The 22,292-nt window shown below is 44.3% G+C and overlaps 1 protein-coding gene across 5 annotated transcripts in view; it reads right to left on the bottom strand.

Annotated features, from left to right (window-relative positions):
* Positions 1 to 1,331: 1,331 nt before the first annotated feature.
* Positions 1,332 to 22,292, bottom strand: part of LOC147913600 (transport and Golgi organization protein 1 homolog) — a 47,125-nt gene continuing 26,164 nt past the window's right edge. Inside the window, exons 1-16 of one of the 5 annotated variants that reach the window (XM_087417111.1) lie at positions 20,608 to 20,711; positions 17,924 to 18,055; positions 14,174 to 14,195; positions 12,034 to 12,122; positions 11,680 to 11,757; positions 11,489 to 11,587; positions 10,213 to 10,285; positions 9,906 to 10,044; positions 7,755 to 7,856; positions 6,756 to 6,816; positions 6,613 to 6,648; positions 6,470 to 6,537; positions 6,250 to 6,344; positions 5,116 to 5,165; positions 3,401 to 3,533; positions 1,332 to 1,834 (exon numbers count right to left, since the gene is read on the bottom strand). In XM_087417111.1, the coding sequence (XP_087273237.1) occupies positions 1,821 to 1,834; positions 3,401 to 3,533; positions 5,116 to 5,165; positions 6,250 to 6,344; positions 6,470 to 6,537; positions 6,613 to 6,648; positions 6,756 to 6,816; positions 7,755 to 7,856; positions 9,906 to 10,044; positions 10,213 to 10,285; positions 11,489 to 11,587; positions 11,680 to 11,757; positions 12,034 to 12,122; positions 14,174 to 14,195; positions 17,924 to 18,055; positions 20,608 to 20,673 (1,257 nt within the window). In that variant the 5' untranslated portion in view covers positions 20,674 to 20,711 and the 3' untranslated portion in view covers positions 1,332 to 1,820. Of the gene's footprint in view, positions 1,835 to 3,400; positions 3,534 to 5,115; positions 5,166 to 6,249; positions 6,345 to 6,469; positions 6,538 to 6,612; positions 6,649 to 6,755; positions 6,817 to 7,754; positions 7,857 to 9,905; positions 10,045 to 10,212; positions 10,286 to 11,488; positions 11,588 to 11,679; positions 11,758 to 12,033; positions 12,123 to 14,173; positions 14,196 to 17,923; positions 18,056 to 20,607; positions 20,712 to 22,292 lie in introns of those variants that run through there. The other 4 variants (XM_087417110.1, XM_087417109.1, XM_087417113.1 and 1 more) reach the window with 4 other exon arrangements.

Here is a 22,292-nt window from a genome sequence, read left to right as displayed (position 1 = left end):
GAAGGGAGAGGCATTTATCCACCAGATCCTGTGTCCCATTGGTTGAGTGTTGTCCCATGGTGAGCAGGGCTGGAAGCCAGGGATGTGTGAATCCTATGAAAACCTGCATGGAACCATTTGCCAGGTCTCTGGCTGGAATCCAAGTGAGTGTGAGAAGATGTAAGGCAGGAGACGAGAAGTTCCAACTCTCCCCCAACCTGGTGCCCAGTTTTGGAACATAATGCAGGCCCAGCTGGTGTGGGAGGGAATGCAGCAGGGACTGGGGCAGTGAGGGAGACTGCTCAGGGTCACCTCCCCATAGGGCAGGCAGCAGGCTAAACCTGCCTAATACCAGCCTTCTCTCCCAGAAGTCACCCCATCAGTGACAGACCCGGAGGCTCAACCCAGCAACCCCAGGCAAAATGGGAGGTACCCACCTTCCCAAGTGTGATGGCCCCTGCAGAGCTCAGCCCGAGGGAGGTCGCAGGGACCTGAGGAGCTCAGGGAACCCCAAACCCAGGATTCCTGCCTTTCTGTCCCCTCCACTCTGGGCCCCTTCACAGAGTCACTCCAGCCTGGGCCATCGCTCCCTCTCCACCCACCCTAGGCCGGCTCCCCCTTTCCTCCTTGCTTCCTCTGGTCTCTGCTTCTCTCTACTCCTGTCCCCCTCTGTCTCCTCCTGTCACTCTCTAGGACTTGATCACCCTCCAACACACATCACTCACTCACTGTCTCCCCCCTGCCTGTCCCTTTCTTGTCTCTCTCCCCAGGCCCTCAGGCCCTCTGTTCTGTTCCAGCCCTGTCCAGGACCACAAGACACCACCCATCACCACTTCCCCACCCTTCCTGCCATGTTTTGGCCCAGGCTCTGCTCGCAGTGACTGAGAACCCAGTTTACAGAGTCCGCTCATGCTGAGATTTACTGCTGTGCTGCTGTTCCCAGCCACTCCTGGGCAGCACGTGCACAGTCAGACCTTGACCCTTTGGTCTGGTCTCGACCCCAGAGCTGCTGGAGGGCTGGCCACTCACCCCCACTTGGCAGGAGGGCGGGCCCTTCAGGCTCCAGGGGCTGCTGGGGCAGAATGGATTGGAATTGGGGACCTGGAGGGAGCCCGATGTTTACACCCCAGCACCTTCTCCTTGGTTTGTGTGTGGGCAGGGGGGTTTCCCATGCCATTGACCTCTGCCCTGCCCATCCCTCAATAAGGAAATTGTGGGAGGATTATGGGAGCTCATGGGACTCACCAAAAAACTCTGCTACCATCAGCCCCCTACAAAGCCCGCCTGGACTTGGTGCTTTTGGTGGGTAGCTGACAAGTTGAGTGAAGGGAACAAAATCTGGATTACTGCAGGGCCTCCTCACTGGTCTCCTGGAGCCACTCCTGGCACCTCATCCATTCCCCACCATCAGAAATTGGCCACTTCCTGGGGAGGGATAGCCGTCTCTCTGATCACCAGACACCCCTGGGACCAGCATGCACCATGTGCTCAGTGAGTATTTATTGACTGAACAAATACAGCTACAGCCAGATCTAGATGTAGGATGTGTCCACCACCCAAAGGATCTCTCAGGCCCCTTGCAGTAAATAGTACCCCCAAGGAATAACTTTGCTTCTGCCCAATCACTGTGGTTTCTGCTTGTTTTTGAACCGTGTGTACAAGAATCACACTGTGTACACTCCCTGGTGTGAGTTGGATGGTCCTCCCAAAAGCAGACGCTGATACTGAGTTAGAACTGTAAAGAGTGTATTAGGGGTGACAACGGGAAGGTAAAAGTGGAGGGGGCAGGAAAAACCATAATAATTTGCCACAGCCTATTTATCACGGCTCAGGGTCCTCCTTCAAAATGACTGTCCTGTAAGGCAAAGAGATTTGGGGTTATTTCATTGTAATCGCATTTCTTCCTGTATACATTTGTCTTCTACAACATATCTGTGGCTTATGATGAACACTTTAGTCTATGGCTCCATCTGTTTGTCTACATTTAGTGGAAAATAATTGTCTTCAGATCTCAGGTATAGATCTCTGAACTCACATATTCTCAAAATTATCTTTTCCTTTTTTAACTGGTAGGACCTGAATTTCAATAAAAGAAAGGGGGGTCTTTGCCTTATCTCTTAAAACAGGGATTGTGAATCTCTGGGCCTGAGCTCTTACACCCTTAGTTTAATTGAATGTACTTCAATGACTATCTTTTGATAATCTTCTGTGCGGAGATATTTTCATTTAAACAGTGACAGTGGTGGGTGCCAACATGTCCCAGCCATTTTGCAAGACACTTTCATTATGTACTTAATCTCATCTTCCTAACAATGACCTCAGAAACCAGTATCACCCCCTCACACCCACAACGGGGCTGAGGCTCTGAGTATGTCCCACTGAGAGTTGGTATTAGGGGCTGAGACAGCAAGAACACAGGCAAAGAATTGGGATACTGTGTGGTAAGTTTGGGGAGACGCAAAGCTGACAGTTGAGGTGGTGACCAGAGGATGCAGGGATGTGGTGAGAGGGGTCCAGTGGGGGCGGCTCCTGATCAACCTTGAATGCCCCAGGAAGAGTCTGACTCGTGCTGGAGGCCAAAGCCTCTGCTCAGCTCACCTAGACCCTGTCTTCACGTTTAGTCTCACTGGGGCACAATAAACTCAGGCAGACAAAGGATCCTCAAAGAGCCAAGTTACATTTCCAAACCTCCAGAGATTTTTCTGTCATACAGATGCAGAACTTTTAGAAATCCAAGGGAAACAAGAGTCTTTATTTCGATTATGAACTAAGGGCTTTAGGGCAACAGTGACATTTTGATGAGGATAATTGCATTGCCCACACTGCGTGGACCACATACTGCCTTCACACTCCCTGCTCAAGCTGCCTGCCTGGCTGGGAATGGCCTTCCAGCTCCATCTAAGGAACCCAACCCACCCGCGCTGGGCACCTCCTCAACTCTTCCTTCTCTTCACAACCTCCCGCTTCACTCTGGTGAGATTCACGTTGCCCTCGTTTGTTCTCTGGGGCCCTTCACTGCTGCTTCCATTAGGGTGATCACAGGATCTTTAATGGAAATGTCTCTCTCTGCTATAGGACGCCTTAAGCCCTTGAAGTTAGGGGTGCGCCTCATCCCCCACAGAGCCTGGCACATGGTCTGTGTACAATGTGCATCTGCAGAACTGCTCTTTCTGCCTTTCTGTAAAAAGCCTCTTTCCTTCTCCACAAGAGACACCTGCTGCCCAGCTCAGGATGGGAAAATTCACAGCCCATTGTACGTGTCCTGAGAAACTTGAGGAACATTACAATGTCCTCAGCCAGGTTTACCCTTGCATTGCAAAGCCCTCAGTACCATCTCTACCTTTTCTCCAAAAACTCCACAGGAAAAAAGATGAATATGCTTTACTTTACAAGTTAACTCATACTCTTCAGATTACCTTACCATGTGGGGCAGGTGGAGGCAATGGACTGGGCCACACGGGCCAGCGGTTCAGAGCAAGTGGAGGTGGGCCTGAGCCCCAGGGCATGCCCGATGGTCCCGCCCTGGGAGGAGGCCCTCCTGCCTCCACGCTGACCTGCGAAACACAAGGTTAAAGGGAGGTGGATGTGGCAGACCCAAGCACCAACACCAACAGAAGCTGAAAGCCCCTGAAGCAGGGGCAGCGCCCGGCACCCTCCCCGCCCCCAGGTGCCAGGAGAGCGGCATCCGTGCCAGACCGCTCTACCCCTCCCGCTGGGGCCGGCCCAGCTTGGGGAGGAACAAACACCACGGGGATGAACCACTGTCACCACACGTCACCGCCCGTGTCGGCGAAAGCACAAGAGCAAGGGGTCCTGTCCTAGAGGACCGGAGGAGGCAACACCAGACTGAGAAAGGAGCCGACTCCAGGCAGACCGGCATCTCGGTCCAGGACCGGCCTCCACCCTCCTCACCACCCCCAGCACCACAGAAGCTTGTTGGCTCTCTATTCAGAAGAGAGCGCCCGAGAGGGATGGAAAAGCCCGCTCCCCACCTCTGGAAGCCGAGCTGCTCCTGGGGAAAAGCACTGCCTGCAGGCCCCTGCCCTGCCCGTCCCCCGCCTCAGCTTCCCTCCCCGACAAAGGGGTCTTCTCCTCCGCTCGGGGTCTGCCCACGGGCACCAGGACTCTGGGGCGCTGGGCACCCCCGGGGGCCTGCGTTTTCTGAGGGGAACGGTGTGACCGACAGGACTCGGTTAGGCTCAGCTCTATCTATCGTCACCCACAGGGACGGCAGATTTCTAAGGCCACCGTGAGACGCGGACTAATTGTGTCCAACGGAAACGTGAGGAGGGGATTCTAAAGGACAGAATGAACACAGACGTGTTTTGATTCCAGTGGTAAAACCCTGTGACGGGGGGGATGAGGGAACGGCCCCACTCTAACGGCGCCACAGGACACCACAGGACTGCCTTCACCTCAAGGCAAGTGAAGGCCTCTGGGGGCAATGGGTCCTGCAGCGCAGTCCTGAAGCTCACTCTTCACTCCTTCGGTGTCCGTGCCCATTTCCTACTGCAAATAGGCCATCTCTGATCACTCAGACTATTCTGACCTAGGCTACCACTGGAGGGATCCTGGAGAGTACACTGACCCACAGAGAGGGGACTCTGAGGAACTGCGACATCGGCTGGATCGGCTGGATCCGAACAAAGAACATTTGACATCACACGAAGCACCCAACATGAAGTTGGAGGGACGGCTTCTCACATTCCTCTCCCACGAGGATGACGTCAGACTTTCCCAATAGGCTCATCACCAAACGCAAAAAGGAATGGAGCAAAGGAACCACAACAACAACAATCCCACGTCAAGGAGTTTGGGAAGGAGTCGGCTCTGCCAGGAGACTTCAGTGTGGGCTTAAGTATAACCCTCCAAGTGTTACTTCCAGAAACACACCGTGAGAGCCCTGCAGTCCTCGGCCCAGAAGCACTGAAGGCTTCTGGAGGCACCATCAAAGATGAGAGCCAAGAGTGGAGAAGCCCAAAGGCTGCCGGGGAAGACTGTGCTTTCGGGGAAGGAAATGACACAGGTGACGTGTCACGGAACACACAAACCGGACATGAGGCCAAGAGAGGCTGCTGCACACACACATCAATGTTTCCAGAAACAGTTACAACTGAAAATGACCACAGCATTTACCTTGCCCCCGGAGCTGCTGTTCCTCACAGCCGCAGCACCAGGTCCCGGATCTGAAAGAGGCCAGAGAGGAGGGATGGGGGTTTAGTCGGACTTGCATAGACTGTGAGGAAGGAAAACAAACCCTCCGCGCCTTCCTCCACTGTCTGACATTCTTTCCCACTTCTGGGCCCTTACCAATGGCAGAGGGCTCCCCACACACCTCAGGTGACCCCCGAGGAGAAGGGGAGACCCATCACCTGACCCTTGAGGAAGACACCACAGGGCCCTGGTTCAGGGTTTTCATAACTCATCAACCACCTGTGGTCAGGTCCGGGCTCAACTAGCTGGAAATCAACACTGAAACAGGGGTTTCCCAATACACATCAGGGGAAATCACCATTTCATCATAGAGTAAAATTAAAATGAGGATCACCTCGGATGGGATAATAGCAACAACCCCTCAACATGAACAGCACAGGTCCTTTTCTTCAGGCCGCAGGTGGATTTTCCAATCTCTCACTCTTTGTATATAAGCTGCCTTTCACATGTGACCAGGAATTATGTAAATATTTATGAACAGAAATGGACTTAGACTAATATTATAGTAATGAGAAAATGGAAGATATGGGGATTTAACAGCAAAGCTGTAGCGTTACACTGATAATGTCAGGAGTAAAATTACATAGAAATTTAATTTATGAATGGAATACTAAAGTCCACAAGCAAAAGTTAAACAGGAAGAATAAGGGAACCTCCAAAATAGTAAATAAATGCCTTTTTCTCAACTAAAAGAAAAATCAAGTCTTCAGCATTGACTCAAGTTGGGAAGGAAGCATGCACCCACTTCCCCCAGGCACGTCTCTCCAGTTGAGAGCAATCCAAGAGCACCCGAGGCGGGTGTTGGGGGCAGAGAGGGTCCACAGTCAGTGGCGGGGCATGAGCTCCACCAGGCACAGGGCGCAGGCCCAGAAAGCCAGTCTGGCTGGGGCACCTGAGGAAAACATCTTCCTGTCACCCCTCGAGATAACCTGTTGTCTTTAGGTCGTGCTTGGGATTGGTTCCAGGCAACACGGTGATCCCCCACAGGAACAGGTAGGACATGGAGTGGTTTTGCAGCAGAAATTAAGTGGCTGCACTTCACAATGTGCTCCCTACCTCTCTGTGGAGGGTTCTGCATCCCAGGTCTTCCCGACATTGGTTTGTGCAGCCTGTATCCCTCAGGCAGTCTCTTTTTGGACATTATCTCCAATCTTGAATGTAGAAAAAGAATGGACTTCAATAAGAATTACAACACCAAGTCCTTTACTAGGTACTAAACAGCTTAGCCTTAATACCTCAAAAACACCCGTAAAAAATGTACGTCAACATCCCATACCTGTGTTTCAAGTGGGCGGCTTCCCTGCTCTGCTCTGCTATCTCCCTCTCCCAAATCCGAGCCTTGATCTGTGGGAGAAAAACACATCCACCTTCAGTTGTGGCAGACTGTGCACAAAGGGAAGGAAAGGAAGCAAAACTTACCCAGTTGTCGTGAGCATTCTTCTCATACACAGCCATCTGAAAAAGCCAACACGTCATAACCCTATGCTGAGGGCTCCCAGGGCCGCTGTGACCCTCTGCATTGGGTGCTGAAGGAGGCGGGACTGTGGGCAGATGCAGGTTACCTGGTGTCTGAAGGTGAACTCCGCTTGCTGCGCTTGTTGTCGCATTTGATCAATTTGGTGCCTGTGAGTGACAGTTGCTTTCATCAGATAAAGCACGATATTGAGGATGATTTTAAATAGTCTTCCCATGGCCCCAGTATCCAAACTGTACCCTTATACACATTATCCAATCCTATAAGACACACTTCACATGATTATAAAAGTACAGTAGGATCAAAGCTATTGCTACATTGTTTCCTTATTATCGAATGCCCGCCAGCTTCTGAGTTGATATAATTCCCTTACCCATTCTCAATATCTCCCTAATTTATCCTGCAATGAGTGTCTTTCATCATACAGCTCGATTCTTCTTTTCCTTACACCCTGATCATATTCTCAGGGCTACAACACTGGGTCTCTAAAATGGCATGCTCGTATCTACTGATGTGATTCATCCGACACCAAACTGCTTCCCTAAGATTTACAGCAGTTTTTACCTCCTCCAGGAACATTTTTGTGAACCACATTTCCACATAGTCTGGAACATTGAGGATCAGGAAATTTTTAGCAACTTTATTTATTTATTTTTTTTGTAAGGAAGATCACCCCTAGCTAACATCCGATGCCAATTCTCCTGTTTTTTGCTGAGGAAGATTGGTCCTGGGCTAACACCCATGCCCATCTCCCTCTCCTTCTGTGGGACACTGCCACAGCACGGCCTGACAAGCGGTGCATCGATGCACGCCTGGGATCCGAACCTGTGAACCCCGGGCCGCCGAAGCAGAGCGTGCGCACTCAACTGCCGCGCCACTGGGCCGGCTCCTACTTGTTTTAAGTTAATATTTTAACTTCACATTTGTAAAACTTAACATTTTTCTTTCTTGTGTGAAATCTCTATATAAATGTCTTCTGAACATTTGTTTATATTTGTGTATAAATTGGTCTAAACATCGTACAAAAGTTAAAAAAAAAATCTAACAAAGGTTTTACGAGCTGCTGGTATTCAGGAGCTGAACTCACCTGTAGTTCTGCGTTTCTTCCTCAGCCAGTTTCAGTCTCTTCTCTGCCGCTGAGAGCTGCTGCTCCTTTTCCACCCGCTCACGGTCTTTCATTCTCAGCTTCCTAAGAGGGGAAAGACATGCATTATCCAGTAGCCTTTCTTCCCTCCAAGAAATCCAAAGGGCAAGATTCAAATGTCCCCTCCCATCCTATCCCACAAATGCATAGATGGACAAATATAATCAGAGGAAAGAATTTAAGCCCCCCATTAGAGCACAAAGAAAAATCAAACTCCCTCCTGCTGGCAAGTCTTTGGCAATTCTGAGCTTCTCTTCACAGCTCTGTGTTCCTAGTCATTAGTAAATGAACTAAACAAATATAAAAAGCACATATGAGACGCACCATGTGCCCTCCCAGGCTCAGGCTCTTGTGACTGGGACAGCATAAGCTCATTTTCTTTCAGTGTGGAAACCAGGCCTGACCAGCTCATTACAAGTAAGCACATTAGGATGAAGCAGGGGTGCATGACTTGTCTGATTTCTCCCAGGGAGAGACCTGAGGCCATGACACAGCCATAGATCCTTCCTGGATGTGGCATCATAACATCAGACAATTAACTACTGGACACTTCTACAGTTCAAGAGTGGAACTCCTGCCACCAACTTCAAAGATCCTAGTTGATGAGAATGGAAACTAGGCTGAATGAAAAATGATCTGAATTGCCCCATAGTCAGGGTGTTGTCTCCTCAAAGTGGAAAACCTTCAAAGTGAGAATATCAATATATGTTAACAAGTAGATTGATTTCATTAACAAGTACCTTGATTTCATTGACAGTGGAGGCCGCAAAGGGCAAAGGCTTAAGGCAGATTTGTTGTGTTGTCTTCAAACTACTTTGTTCAAGGTTCTGATTTAAAAGATTCTCAACTTGACATTGGATTTGCTATGCATCACACACAAAATTAAAAGAGCTCTAGGAAACAGGGACAAAAACACTAAAGAGAGAAAGTTCATGCATTTGTTTCTGGCCACCCAGCCAATCTTTCAGCAAATGCTTTCTGGACTGGCTGGAACATAGTGGGTGCGTTGTAAGGTGATGGGGATATAGAGAGAAGTAGGGCACTATCCCCACCCTAAAACATCTCATAGTGTAATGCAAACAAGATGCCAGTGAGGACAGAGCAACCCTACCCCAGCCCTGGGCAGGGAGAACATAAACCTGGCTCTTGAGGGAGTATAAGAAAAGTTTTGCCTTTGAACATGGCTGAGTGGGTCTGAAGTCCCTCATCTCCCCCTGACAAGAATAGGAAACATTGGCCAAATATGAAATTCATGATAGAATGCACCAAATTGCTAACAAGCCAGTAAAGAAACTGAGGCCAAGATGGAGAAGAAGGAAGCCCAGGATTAAGGTCAGCCTGGCATTTGGGGCCACTTTCCCCAAGCTTCATCAACTAATCCCAGAGGAGACTTCTGAGATGCAAAGAGGCTGAGCCGCCTTTGCACACATCCCTGGGCACAGAAGTCAAACAACTGGACTTCATGGTCAGTCAGCGAAGGTCACCCCAGAAAATCCTGCGGGCCTTAGCTGGGTCCCAGGAGACTTACACACTAAGAACAAAGGCAGCCAGAAAACACACTGGCCTTAGGAGGGACTAAGCCTGCAGTGAGTGGTCTCAGTCGCTAATTGTATTAATAGGATTCAGTACTGCTGGCGTCCCTGATCACCTGCCAGATGTAAACTCCCATCTTTTCTGCAGCAAGATGACATCAGACTAGGCCTCAATTTTTCTGTAAATATTTTCTACCCAATGTCTAGAATTTAATAGGAAATGATAGACATATGGCAGGTCAGGACAATATGATGGGATTGAAACCTAGAGTACAATGTAAATGAACCCAGAGGGTTCCAGATAATGAAGTGATTAAAGCTGGTACCTGTACGCCCTCCAATCTTAAAGTAATCACAAATAAGAATCTCTGACAACCAGTTAGAATGGAAAGGAAGATGCAGATTACAAAAATCAAGGCAGAAAGGAGAAACAATTCTGTACTGACTGAATATGGCAAAAATACGGTGATAAATATTCTAAAAAAAATTATAATTCTCTACATTGGTCTACACATTCACTAATACAACAGTATTTGTAACAATCAACACATGAATAGCTTACTGTTCTGTGACCCACTTTCTTTGTCCACAGATTTCATCAACCATACGTGTGTTCTTCTTTAGCATTTCTAATTCGGCTTCCTTTGTTTCTTTAACAGATCTCAGTGCCTCACAGCTGTCTTCTAGTTTCTTTCTCCTTTCTGTAAAGCATAAAACCATTTTCTTTGTGTGTGTGCACATGTTCCAAATACTTGGTTGTGATGGGGAGAGAAGAAAGGAGAGAATCCTGAAGGCAAGAAGTCATTTTTTACCTTCTCACTGCAAACTCATTTTTACTATATGGGGTTTCTTCCCAACAAGCAACATACCTTCCAGATTACGTTTATTAGACCTCGAGGCTGTCTGCTTCGAATCCTTGAATTCTCCACTCACATCTCCTGACTTTAAGAGAGATTTGAGAAAAGGTATTCAAGAAGTAATGATTGTATGACAATGTGAATGTACTTAACACTACTAAAATGTAGACTTAAAAATGGTTAGATGGTAAATTTTACGTGTATTTAGTCTCAATTAAAAATAAGAAAATTAAAAAGGAAGTAATGATATTTAGTTCTCTGAATAATATAATCTATGGGAGTAACTTTTTGTTATTTGCTCCTTTTTGATCTTAAGCTGAGCATCTTCCTTCTGTACATGCTGTTCTTCAGACTTCAATTTCAGTTCACTGACACGAATTTCATTCAGGGGGATTCAAACCCAAAGCAAAACATCCTCACTAATGACTTAGTTCCCAAGAAGAAAAATCCCTAAATCAATAACATATAAATTTAATATTCTAAGACATGACACATTTGTTCTTCACCAAAGCTAAGGTCTACAATGAAATTCTTGCAGCAAATATAGGTAGTTTACTTCTGAAATTCCTGAGTTGTTCACTGAAATATCAACTTTTAAGTTTTCTGTAGATTTTTCTTTTCTGATATTTGCACGTAGGATAGAAATAAAACATGTACTGGATTTCAATAGAAACACTGGATATGCTAAAAAGAAGAAATGCCAACCAAACATACCCCACATCAGCCCCTGTACCACTAAAAGCAGTAGATCCGGTTTGACCCAGGAAGAAAAGTCAAACACATAAAGAAATGAGGAACTCAGAGAATAGTTGAAGTCAGAAATGTTTCCTGGGCGCTCTGACTTTCCTACACTCAAGACTGAGATACTTGACTGGGGGACAAGGCAAAAGCAAAGAAGGCCTAAAATCTTGAAGCCAAACAGCTCAAATGAACAGCTCTTCTTAGTGAAAGGTAAATATTGTCACGAGATTCACTTTGAAAATTCTCTGCTCTGTACTAAGAGGGACAGGACTGTCCAACATGGCTAGAAACCTCTAGTACCCTCTCCTACACTTTCTCAGTTCTACGTTTCTTGGAGGGGAGGGAGTGCTGAATGATATAAAAAAATTACTCAGGGTTGTAAAAACAGAAAAAAATTCTTCCTAAGTCCTTAAATTAAAAAAGGCACTGTGGTATTAGTACCTGAAATGCAGTGAACAGCATGGAAGAATGCAGGGCTCAATTCACCCAGCGAACAAAAAGGCTCAAAAGTCAAATTATGGTAATAACTTAGTAGCAAAACTCTCACCAAGTCCTGATTCTCCCTGTTTCGATCTCTGTCAGATGCCAGTTCAGCAGATATACTTTCAATCATGTCATTAATGCATCCAAGCATTTTGATGTTTTTCTTAAACAAAACATATAGAAATTAGTCATATTTATTCATTACTTTTATTTCTGTTTTTAGAGTGTAATCTAGGAAAAAGGAGGGATTTTTACCTCCAATTTATGTGCTTCATCACCAAGAATCTTGTTCTGCCTCTTATTTTCTTGAGCAGATTTCTTTGCTTCATTGATCTATACAAATATGTAATAATGGATTCAGAATTCAAAAATATTAATCATAGTGATAGTGAAACCTATTTCCTATGGGTATCTCCTTTTATATCGTTACAGATATAAAAAAAAGTGGTACTTTATGTATAAGATGCTTGCTTTGAATTTAGACTGTTATACAACGTAATGAAATGGAACACTAGAATGAAAGAAGAGACAGCAAAATAAGTGAACTAGAAGAAAGAGGAAGTACTTCAAGGTGAAGCCATGAAAATAAAAATTAAAGGATGATCATACCTTCTGTTCATAAACAGATATTTTTTTGGCCAGTTCTGAGTTTTCTTTCAAGTAATTCTTCTTCTTCTCAGAAATTTGATGTAAATTAACTAAAAAGAGATAAAAACCATTTCTCAGATTACTACCAAAACCAATAAAATTGAATTACCCCAATGTGTCAACAGCAAAGGCACATTATTGACACTATGAGCATAAATAACTTTTTAGCACGACTATGATCCCTGAAGAAAGCAAGTTTCAGTTAGTGGCATTTTAAATGTAGGGAACAAATATGGAAATAAGAACCCTAATTCAATGAGATTCCTACTTAATCTTTTTTCAAAGATGAGGAAACACAATACAATGTCTTAGCCTAACATCCCATCATTAGGCAATATTCTTAGAAAATGTGAACAGTTCAAACAGCCCTGTCATCACCAGAGGGGAAACCGAGAAAATTCAAGCATCTCATGTACTTATATTCTGTCCTCCAACTATCACATAAAATAAACAGATCAGTGCAATTGCTTTAAAAAACAAAAATCAAAATGAAAAAAGAAAAAAAAAGCACTTGACTTCTTCCAGGTTTTCCCCACCCTTTAATATTACCCAGAGATGGGCAGGCCCTGTGGCTTAGTGGTTAAGTGCGCGCGCTCCGCTGCTGGCGGCCCGGGTTCGGATCCCGGGCGCGCACCGCCGCACTGCTTCTCCGGCCATGCTGCGGCCGGGTCCCACGTACAGCAACTAGAAGGATGTGCAACTACAACATACAACTATCTGCTGGGGCTTTGGGGGAAAAATAAATAAAATTATAAAAAAAAAACAGTTAATATTACCCAGAGAGATTCTTCTAAATGTCACTTGACGGGCCACTGAAAAGCCTCTAATGCCTTCCTGCTGCCCAGCAGATTCCCCTTCATGTGAACCAGGGTGGGAGGCTCAAGAGGACAAGGTCTTTAGAATCAAACACACTTGGGTACAATCTCAGCTTTACCACTTAGTCGCTAGAGGACCTGGATAACTCACAATCCCTATAAGACAATATCCTTCAGCCCCAAGAAGAGAATGTTACAATCCACCATTACAGGAATACAGCACATGTAAAGCACCCAGTAACAGGTGGATAACACATGGAAAGCTCCAGAACACAGCCCATAATTCCACACTCCTCTCAGAGGCATTGAATTCTCTCACCTGACCACAAAGCACAAACTTATCTTCTATTTGCCCAACATGAGAGCTCTGATACCCTGGTCACTCTTCTCACCACCAGCACTGCTGCATTCACTGTGACAAACACCAGCAGCTGAGGGCCTACTAAGTGTCAGGCAGCCACCCTGGCTCTCAACAGACAGCACCACTTAATCATCACAGTCTGGGAAGCCCGTACAGAATGTCTTATCCCTATTTTGCATTGGGTTCATTTCCACCCATTCTCCACTGGCATGAGTGGCTCCCTCCGCTTCAGACTCATAACCCAGGGTCGTGACACACACTTTGCCTGGCAATATCTGAGTTTTTCTCTAAGCCATAAACTTCTTGATAGGCTCTAGTAGTGTTTCATCATCTCTACATTTCACCAAGAGCCAGGTCATGTCAACATAGTCACTCCAAACTGCAGCCTCATGCCATCACTTGCTTCCTAAACATTTCTATGCAAAATTAAACTCACCCTATCGTCCCTACTCCCATGATCCATTTGTCCTGCGGGTCTCTTATCTCAATAGATGGCAACTCCCTTTATGTTGTCATTTAGTTTCCAACCCAGGACGAGTAAAATTTTCAAGCGTTAAAAAGTCAGTTAGTGGGGCCGGCCCAGTGGCACAAGCGGTTAAGTGCGCGCGCTCCGCTGCGGCGGCCCGGGGTTCGCTGGTTCAGATCCCGAGCACACACCGACGCACCGCTTGTCAAGCCATGCTGTGGCGGCGTCCCATATAAAGTGGAGGAAGATGGGCATGGATGTTAGCCCAGGGCCAGTCTTCCTCAGTAAAAAGAGGAGGACTCACAGATGTTTGCTAGGGGCCAATCTTCCTCACACACACACAAAAAAAGTCAATTAGACATCAGAAGTCACTGTATTTACTCCCAATTGAATTAAAACCCACATCAAACACTAGAACTGAGAAAATACCACAAAGGAAACAAAAGCCTAAACTCTTACCTTGATATACTCGAGGCTTTACCTAGGAGAGGAAGAAACAAAATTAAATATGATGTAAAAATATATTATTAGTAAAAATCTATCATTCCGACAAAATATCAAAATAATAACCCAATGAAATTATAATCATCATTTTGTTCAGCATAATGATTAATTATAGGATTAAAAATAAGGAAAAATCATAATTTCCTGTTTAAGTCATGAAACTTCACAACCATCTCTGATAAAGAGCACAAAAGTAAATAACTTATTTTTGACCAAAAGATCTGTTTATGCTCTATTAAGTGAACACTAATCTATTTAATTTTGATAATGGATATGGCAAACATTTTTATAAACACACTAATGCATCATTTACCTGATTTTTTTTTGTCAAACCCAGTATCCACACTGACATCCAGAACCTGGGATTGTTTTAAAAGCCTCCAAAAAAACTTAAAAAAAAAAAAAAAAAAAAAAAAAGCAAAAAAATTGTACTAAGATATACCTCTTTCAATCAATAGAAAGCCTTTCTGAAATCTTACAGAGTTGGCTGATTGCTGAATTAATAAACAATTACAGCACATCAGGTCCTATGATTTTCCCAGACCACTAAAAACAGAGGGTCATCAAATGAGAAAGAGAGTGGGAGATGGCTAGAGAACAAGAACAATAAACAGCAGAAATGACACCTAACATTTCAAGAAAGGGCAAAAAGTGCTTCCCAGACCCGAGGCATCCCCTGTGGAATTACAGCTCGATAAAATCCAGGCAGGACCCCATTTTACTACCATGGAAAGACACATTTTCTTGAGCCCTAAAACATATTTCCCCATTCAAGAGTTTTAAATGGTGATCAGACACTGAGGTCAGCCCGAAAAACATGCCAAGACATCGGAATATCATTACAGGATCAAAAGCCAGTCGTCATAATAATAATGTCATAGGAAAATGCATCCATGGATGGCAAACGGAAAATCTCAGATATTCCTTTAACTTCACAGGATGCTCAGGAAACAGTGAACTTCCCTGTCCCTTGTCACCCAACCCCACAGGCAGGGACAAGTGGGAAGTGGGATGGGCTCAAGAAATACTTAATATCTGTATTTTCTTTTTGAAGGGAAGGGTTTACAAATTGTAGTTTTCTCATTGAAAATATATTGTTGTCTTGCTCAATGAGTTCTTTACTAAAAAGATTAGAATATTTTACAAAGTTAACTTCCATTTCAAACGTTAATTTGTGTTCAAGTTAGTGATCTAAAGGAAATAAGAGAGCTGGACTCCTGGATTCTGATCCAGCTTGTAAGGAGCTTGGAAGCCATCACTCCTGTCCACATAATAAGATACAAGCTGAACAAATTGAAGGTCAAAAACTCTTCATATATCTATCAGAGAACTGATGTCACAAATGCTGCATGCAGAATCAGAGACCCAGACTGGCCAATACAGAAAATCACCCCTTATTGGAGCAGAAGCCCAAGGTCAGAAATCTCTGTAGAAACCAGAACACGATGGTAGGAAAAGACTTACTGTAATTGATGAATTCCTGGATACTCAGTGTGGACAAGCAAGAGATTTAAAAATGCCAGGGTGCCCAATCTGGAAGGGTTCCCATACTTGTGTGAGTTTTATCTCCAGGAATCCCAACAGTTTCTCACAGTAAATACTGGAGAAAAATCCCCTCGTGCTATTGGCAGGGAGAGGGGAAAAATAGCTATTTAGAAATAAACTCATACTATTCTGTTCTTCTTAAAAAGACTTGCCCATAAGAGAAACTACTTTAGCAGAGACTTATTGGTGTTTTTCCAAAGACTAAGTGACCTAGGTGAAGGGAAGTACCCAACTCCAGAGCTCTCTCTTCTTCCTGTCTCACCTAAGAGTAAACTCAGCCTAACCACTAGCCAGATAAATATAAATCCTCAGACTAAAGGCCTGTTTACCTCAATTGTTCCTTTAAACCAGGACACGACATCTAGCTTTCAATAAAACCTTACAAGGCAGACTAAAAGAAAAAACCACACAGTTTGAACACCGAGAGAAAGCATTAGAATCACACTCAGTATGGCAGAGATGATGGAATATCAGGTTAAGAATTGGAAACCATAATGATTAACATGCTAAGGGCTCTAGCAAAAAAAGTGGACAACATGTAAGAAGAGATGGTGAAGATAAGCAGAGATGAAGATTATAATGATCCAAAAGAAATTCTAGAATCAAAAACCCCATAACAGAAATGAAGAATGCCTTTGATGCATTCATTAACAGACTCGACATGGCTGAAGAAAGAATCAACGAGTTTGAAGAAATGTCAGTAAACTTTCAAAACCGAAATGCAAAGGAAAAAAAACCCCAAAATACAGCACACAAAATCCAAGACCAGTGGGACGATTACAAAAGGATGTAACATATACATAATGGGAATACCAGCAGAATAAAGGAAAGGAGGAAATATTTGAAGCCATAATGACTGAGAATTTTCCAAAATTAATGATAGTCATGAAACCATAGATCCGGGAAGCTCAAAGAATTCCAAGCAGGATAAATACAAAACAAGAAAAAAGGTACACCTACACGTATAATATTTCAACTACAGAAAAGCAAAGACAGGGCCGGCCCTGTGGCTTGGTGGTGAAGTGCAGGCACTCTGCTGCTGGCGGCCTGGGTTCAGATTCCAGGCGCGCACTGACGTACTGCTTCTCTGGCCGTGCTGAGGCCGCGTCCCACGTACGGCACCTAGAAGGATGTGCAACTATGACATACAACTATCTGCTGGGGCTTTGAGGGAAAAATAAATAAAAAAAAAAAAGAAAAAAAGAAAAGCAAAGACAAAAAATTTTAAAAGAAGCAAGGGGCAGGTCAGGGGCAGAGGGGTATAGCGTTTCACCCATAGAGGAACAAGGATAAGAAGTACATTCAACTTCTCTTCAGAAATCGTGCAATCAACAAGAAAGTAGAATGAAATATTTAAAGTATTAAAAGAAAGGAACCATCAACCTAGATTTCTGTAGCCAGTGAAACTTATCCTTCAAAACAACACTACAGAGTAAGGAAAATTATCAGGGATAATGAGGGGCATCACTTTAAAGGTAAAGGGGTCAATTCTCCAAGAAGACATAGTAATCCCTAATATGTATGTATTAACAACAAAGTGGCAAAATTCATGAGGCAAAAACTGACAGAATTGCTAGGAGAAATAGATGAATCCATTATTATAGCTGGAAACTTCAAAACCCTCTATCACTGACAGATCCAGCTTACAGAAATTCAATAAGAATACAGTTGAACTGATCAGCATCTTCAATCAAATGGATCTATTGACATCTGTAGAAGACTTCATCCAACAGCACAATATACATTCTCCTCAAGCTCACATAAAAAATTCACTCAGATACACCATATTTGGGCCCATAAAATACATCCTAACAAATTTAAAGTAAAAGAAATCATAGAAACTATGTTCTTACACCACAATGGATTCAAACCAGAAATCAGTAACAGAAAGATAGCTGGAAAAATACAAAAAATCTGGAGACTAAACAACACACTTCTAAAGAACACATGGGTCAAAGAAGACATCTCAACAGAAATTTAAAAATAATTCAATCTAAATGATAATGAAAATAGGACTCATTAAAATTTGTGGGATGCAGTGAAAGCAGTACTTAGAGGAAAATGTGTAGGAATGAATGCAAATACAAGTTTCAGTGACTACCAAAATTCCTACTTATTTATGATTAAAAGTCTATCCATAAAGTACTTTAGTATACTCACAGCAAGGACAGTTCTCCAGAGGAAAATGAAAAATGCAGAAATTCCCAAAGAAGTAATAATAACGGTCAACTTCCACAGAATTCCAAAAACATCAGGCCCAAGATGGAAATAGTCAGGCAGAATATGGACTGGCTGAAATAATATTGGAGATCATGAAGAACCTCAAAGACATTTACAATACACCTGTCACAAAGAGTCATCTTTACATGACTCTGTATTCATTAAATGTATTCATTAAAATGGTGGTGTTATACAAAAATTACACCACACTTAAGCTGTAGGAAAAAAATCTAATACAAACACTGTTAGAGATTTTATTTTGCTGACAAACACATTGCAAATATTTTTAAATAGTTAGAATGTAAACTATGAATTTATAAACCAATTAAAATTGAAAAATAAGTAAAATCAAACTTATAGTAGAAGGGAGGCCTAGGTCTTCTATTCTATACTCAAGAAGTACCTGGATAAAATTCTTTGGAACATCTCCAAAAATATGCCCAAATGTATGGAAGAATGGGAAAAAATAACAAGCAAAAATGTGTGTTAAAGATACAAATGAGAATAATATAGAGAGAGATGTTTATGGACATGCACATAACTGAGAGACATGGGCAGCTGCTATTATAATAACACTGGGATTATTACTCCCACAAAAGTTAATTCCAGATTTTTGTTTAGTCCCAAGTTTCTAAAACTATTGGGGTTTTCTTTCAGTGTTCACTTTGATCCTGAACCAGAGCGCATAATGTCAGTTTTCTGAAGTACATAAAGATTTGCATAATAGTGTGATCTTGTATATTATGATTAAAACTATGAGAATTGAAGTTAGTTAAAAACACACTTTCCAATAGCCAATAAAAAGAATTCACATTCGCATTTTACAGTATTGCACCTAAATCAATCAATAGCAACCATGAAAATTAATTTGTAAAAGAATACAAATTTCTAGAATATATGTTCACCAAAACAAAAGGCAAATGTCTTTTTACAAAAACTAGATCTATAAGCATTTTAGAAGAAAATAAACTCACAATGTAATTCATACTAATCCATACACCAAGATTCAGTTTTCTGCAAGTAAAACTTCTCTAGAAAGTAGCCTCTGAAACCTATAACGTTTTCATCTTCAGCCCTCACAGCTGGGGTCAGTAAAATGTGTGCTCATGGGAAACATACAGTCTTTGAGTCACCACTGTCTGAGAGACAGCAGTAGCTCTCAGCACAATGGTTAAACATGTGGATCAAATGCACAAAAAAGACAAAGACCATCTGGTCACTACCTGGTAAAACATCCCCACTCACGGGCACTCTTGTTACATCTGGCAACTGTTGGGAACTGAAATCAGTAGTTCACTCCTACCTAGATTAGATCCAACGGGGCCAATAAAGCTGAGGTTCTGATATTCAATGACAATGAGCATGGGTGGATGTGGGAAATGAAAGACAAGTGAGTTTGTCCAGGTGTTCAAAGATGAGGTAGGAAAGAGAGCTTAACTGCATGAGAATGCAGCCTAGGTAGAGGGGGGAAAATTCCAATAAAGACTATCAAGAAATTTCCGCCTTCATAGACTCAAAGGAAACAGAATAGACTCTTCTTTGATTGGAGGTAATCGTTGGGATGATTCCTGACCACTGGACCTTTCAAGATTCCTAAGAATCTGCTGCATGCCAATCAAAACAAATCTACTTATCTCTAAGGGCTGTTCTCAGTCTTTCTTTTCCTCTGTCTCATCTGAGGGTAGAGGTGTTTTTTAATGAGAGAGTGAAAACTTTCACAGTAGGAATCTGGAATTTCTTTAATTTTGGACAATCCTAAGGACATTAAGGACCATTTTTGCTTTGAGTAAATCAACACTCTGGACATGAACACTTTACTAAAGAAAGGACAACTCATTCACCTCCTGGTCATGTCACTCCTAATGATTTCCCCTAATAAACATCCCAGCAGGATGCAGCCACTTATTTTCTGATGGACTTCTCAGGGCTCTTATCAACCTGGTTGGACAGAGTCCCTGAAGGCAGCTTCCAAGAGCAGAAAGGAAAGGATGACTCAGAAGTTGCTAAAAGTCAACAAGCCAGAAAGCACAGAGCACAAATGACATTTCCCTTTGTGACAGACTAGCACCAACACCAATGCTTAGATACCACTGTTCCCAGGGCTGCCAGCCTTCACATATATGAATCACGTACTTATAGGGAAACAAACTACACATGAGATGGACCCTACACCTGCAGGGCTTGAAGCAGGATCTTGACAAGGCTTCCAGGAGCCGAACTCCCATGACTCCTATTAAATAAGAATTCCTTACATTTTTAAAAACAACTTTATTGAGATATAATTCATATATCATACAATTCTCCCATTGAAGACTTACAACTCAATGGCTTTTAGTATATTCACAAATCCTTCCTTCTTGATGCTATAAAGTTACTATTTTCAGGTTTCCATCCTATCAACCCTGCTGTGTTTGGTCCAAGCAATGCTGACAGGACCCAGAACTTGATGTGGACAGCTGTGGCCAGAACCCATTCAGGCTGGTCCATCAACCTGTATTAAGGTCCTCAGTCTTCAGGAATGTCTGAGTTCCCATCACAGATTCCATGAAAAAGCTGTTACTTAACCACCATGTGAAAGAGCCCAATAAAAAGGAGGAAACATCTGATGTCCAATGTTTACTCACGTTTGTGTCTGGGTAACCGGGAAACCCAAGCAGGAGGAGCCAGAAGACCAACCTCCGCACCTCCATGTTCTGGTCCTTTCAGGGGACCTGTGGTCAGGAGGAAGGAGGTGGGGAGGGAGGGATGCAAAGGGGGTGAGGGGAGGGGAGGGGTAGGGTGAGGGTGAGGGGTGGGGTGGGGAGTGGGTCCGGGGAAGGTTGGAATTGGGGGTGGGATTGGGGAGGGGGTGTGGCAGGAAGGGGGTTTTGGGCACCGGGGAGGAGGAGAAGAGGGGTGTCAGGGAAAGTACTAGGTCAGATCAAGTCCTAGAGGGGAAGGAGGAGGGTTCAGACTGGTCAGTAGGTCAGTAGGTCAGCAGGACACAAGGAGCAGTGAAGTGGACTCTCAGGAGCAGTTGGAGGGGACGAGGGCTTCGTCTTCCTCCGAGTCTTCTCCTGTCTGGGCACTGCCTTAGCAACCGCGATGCTTTATACTCCCCTTTGACCAATCCCCTGCCTTCACCCCTGGTTCATCACAGTGCACACCGTGTGACCTCACTTTTAGAATGCCCCTCCCCCACCCAGTGCCTCACCAGGAGCCATCTCAACGACAGGTCCTCTCTGGAACTTTCACAGACTCTCTGGTTTCTGGTCCTTCCCAACCCAGGTCCCCTGTCCCCCACTTCCGGCACTGCCTCCTTCCTTTCTGACCTCCCAAGGTTTCCCATGGCCATTGGCTGAAAAGCATACAAAGCAAAGGATGACTTTGAAGTGAAGTGAAAGAAGAATCAAATACTCAAGTAGAGTGTACCCAGACTGACAAAAGGGTCACAGGGGACTTGGGTCTGGGAGGGGATGTTGGGAGAGGGGGAGGCTGAGGCTAGGAGGCTCCAGAGGGAGAAGGGGCCAGAGAGAAGCTTTGCCCAGGGCCCAGCTTTCTTGGGGTGTGCCCTGCTCAGAAGATGAGGTCAAATCAGCTGGCCATGGTCACACCCCTTGCTCCTCAACCTAAGACCGATGGTCAGTGATTGCTGTGGTGATGATAATATTGTCATATAATAGTCCTGCTGATGTATTATTGTTATTGTTGTTATTGTGGGAGAGGATGAAGCCCACTCTGAGGCATGGCAAGGTCCTGAAGAGGCTCACCTCTCTCTCTCTCTTCTCCTTAGGATCTGCTAAGCCCCATGCAACACCTCCACTCTAAGTGCACCCTGTCAGGGTCCCTGTCCCTACTCTGGGCCCTTATCCCCAGAGCAATGCTACCCTGGTCACTCTCTGGCATCTTAGGACCCAGGCACAGCCTTCCAGAAGGCCCTGGCATGGGGCAGATGTCCAGGACTCAGTTTGGAATGAGGAAAACAACCCATTCCATGACAGCGTAGGTGGGGCAGGTCATGCCACGGTCTATTCATCCTGTCTGTCTACAGTGGCCTCCACTGAGTGCCAGAGCTCTCTGTTTGTGCTGTGGGCTGGGGTGGGGGGTGAGGTTCTGGGAATGTGTGTGTGTGCATGTGTGTTTGGTTGTATAAGTCTGCATTACAGACCTGAGAGTCTGAGTTTCTATGTCTATGAGTATACCGATTGTGGACATGAGTTTTACTCTGTGTGTCTGTGTATATTTTAAGTGATATACATTTTTGTGATCTATTTTGAATATATCATTCCACTCTCTCCTAGCCTGTAGAGTTTCCACTGATAGCCTGATG

The sequence above is a fragment of the Ceratotherium simum genome, chromosome 26, assembly GCF_057802395.1.
Source record: "Ceratotherium simum simum isolate JZ-2026a chromosome 26, ASM5780239v1, whole genome shotgun sequence".
In the NCBI taxonomy this organism is placed as follows: Eukaryota; Metazoa; Chordata; class Mammalia; order Perissodactyla; family Rhinocerotidae; genus Ceratotherium; species Ceratotherium simum.
Note: the sequence above shows the minus strand (reverse complement) of the source record. Positions and strands in the feature narration are given on the sequence as shown.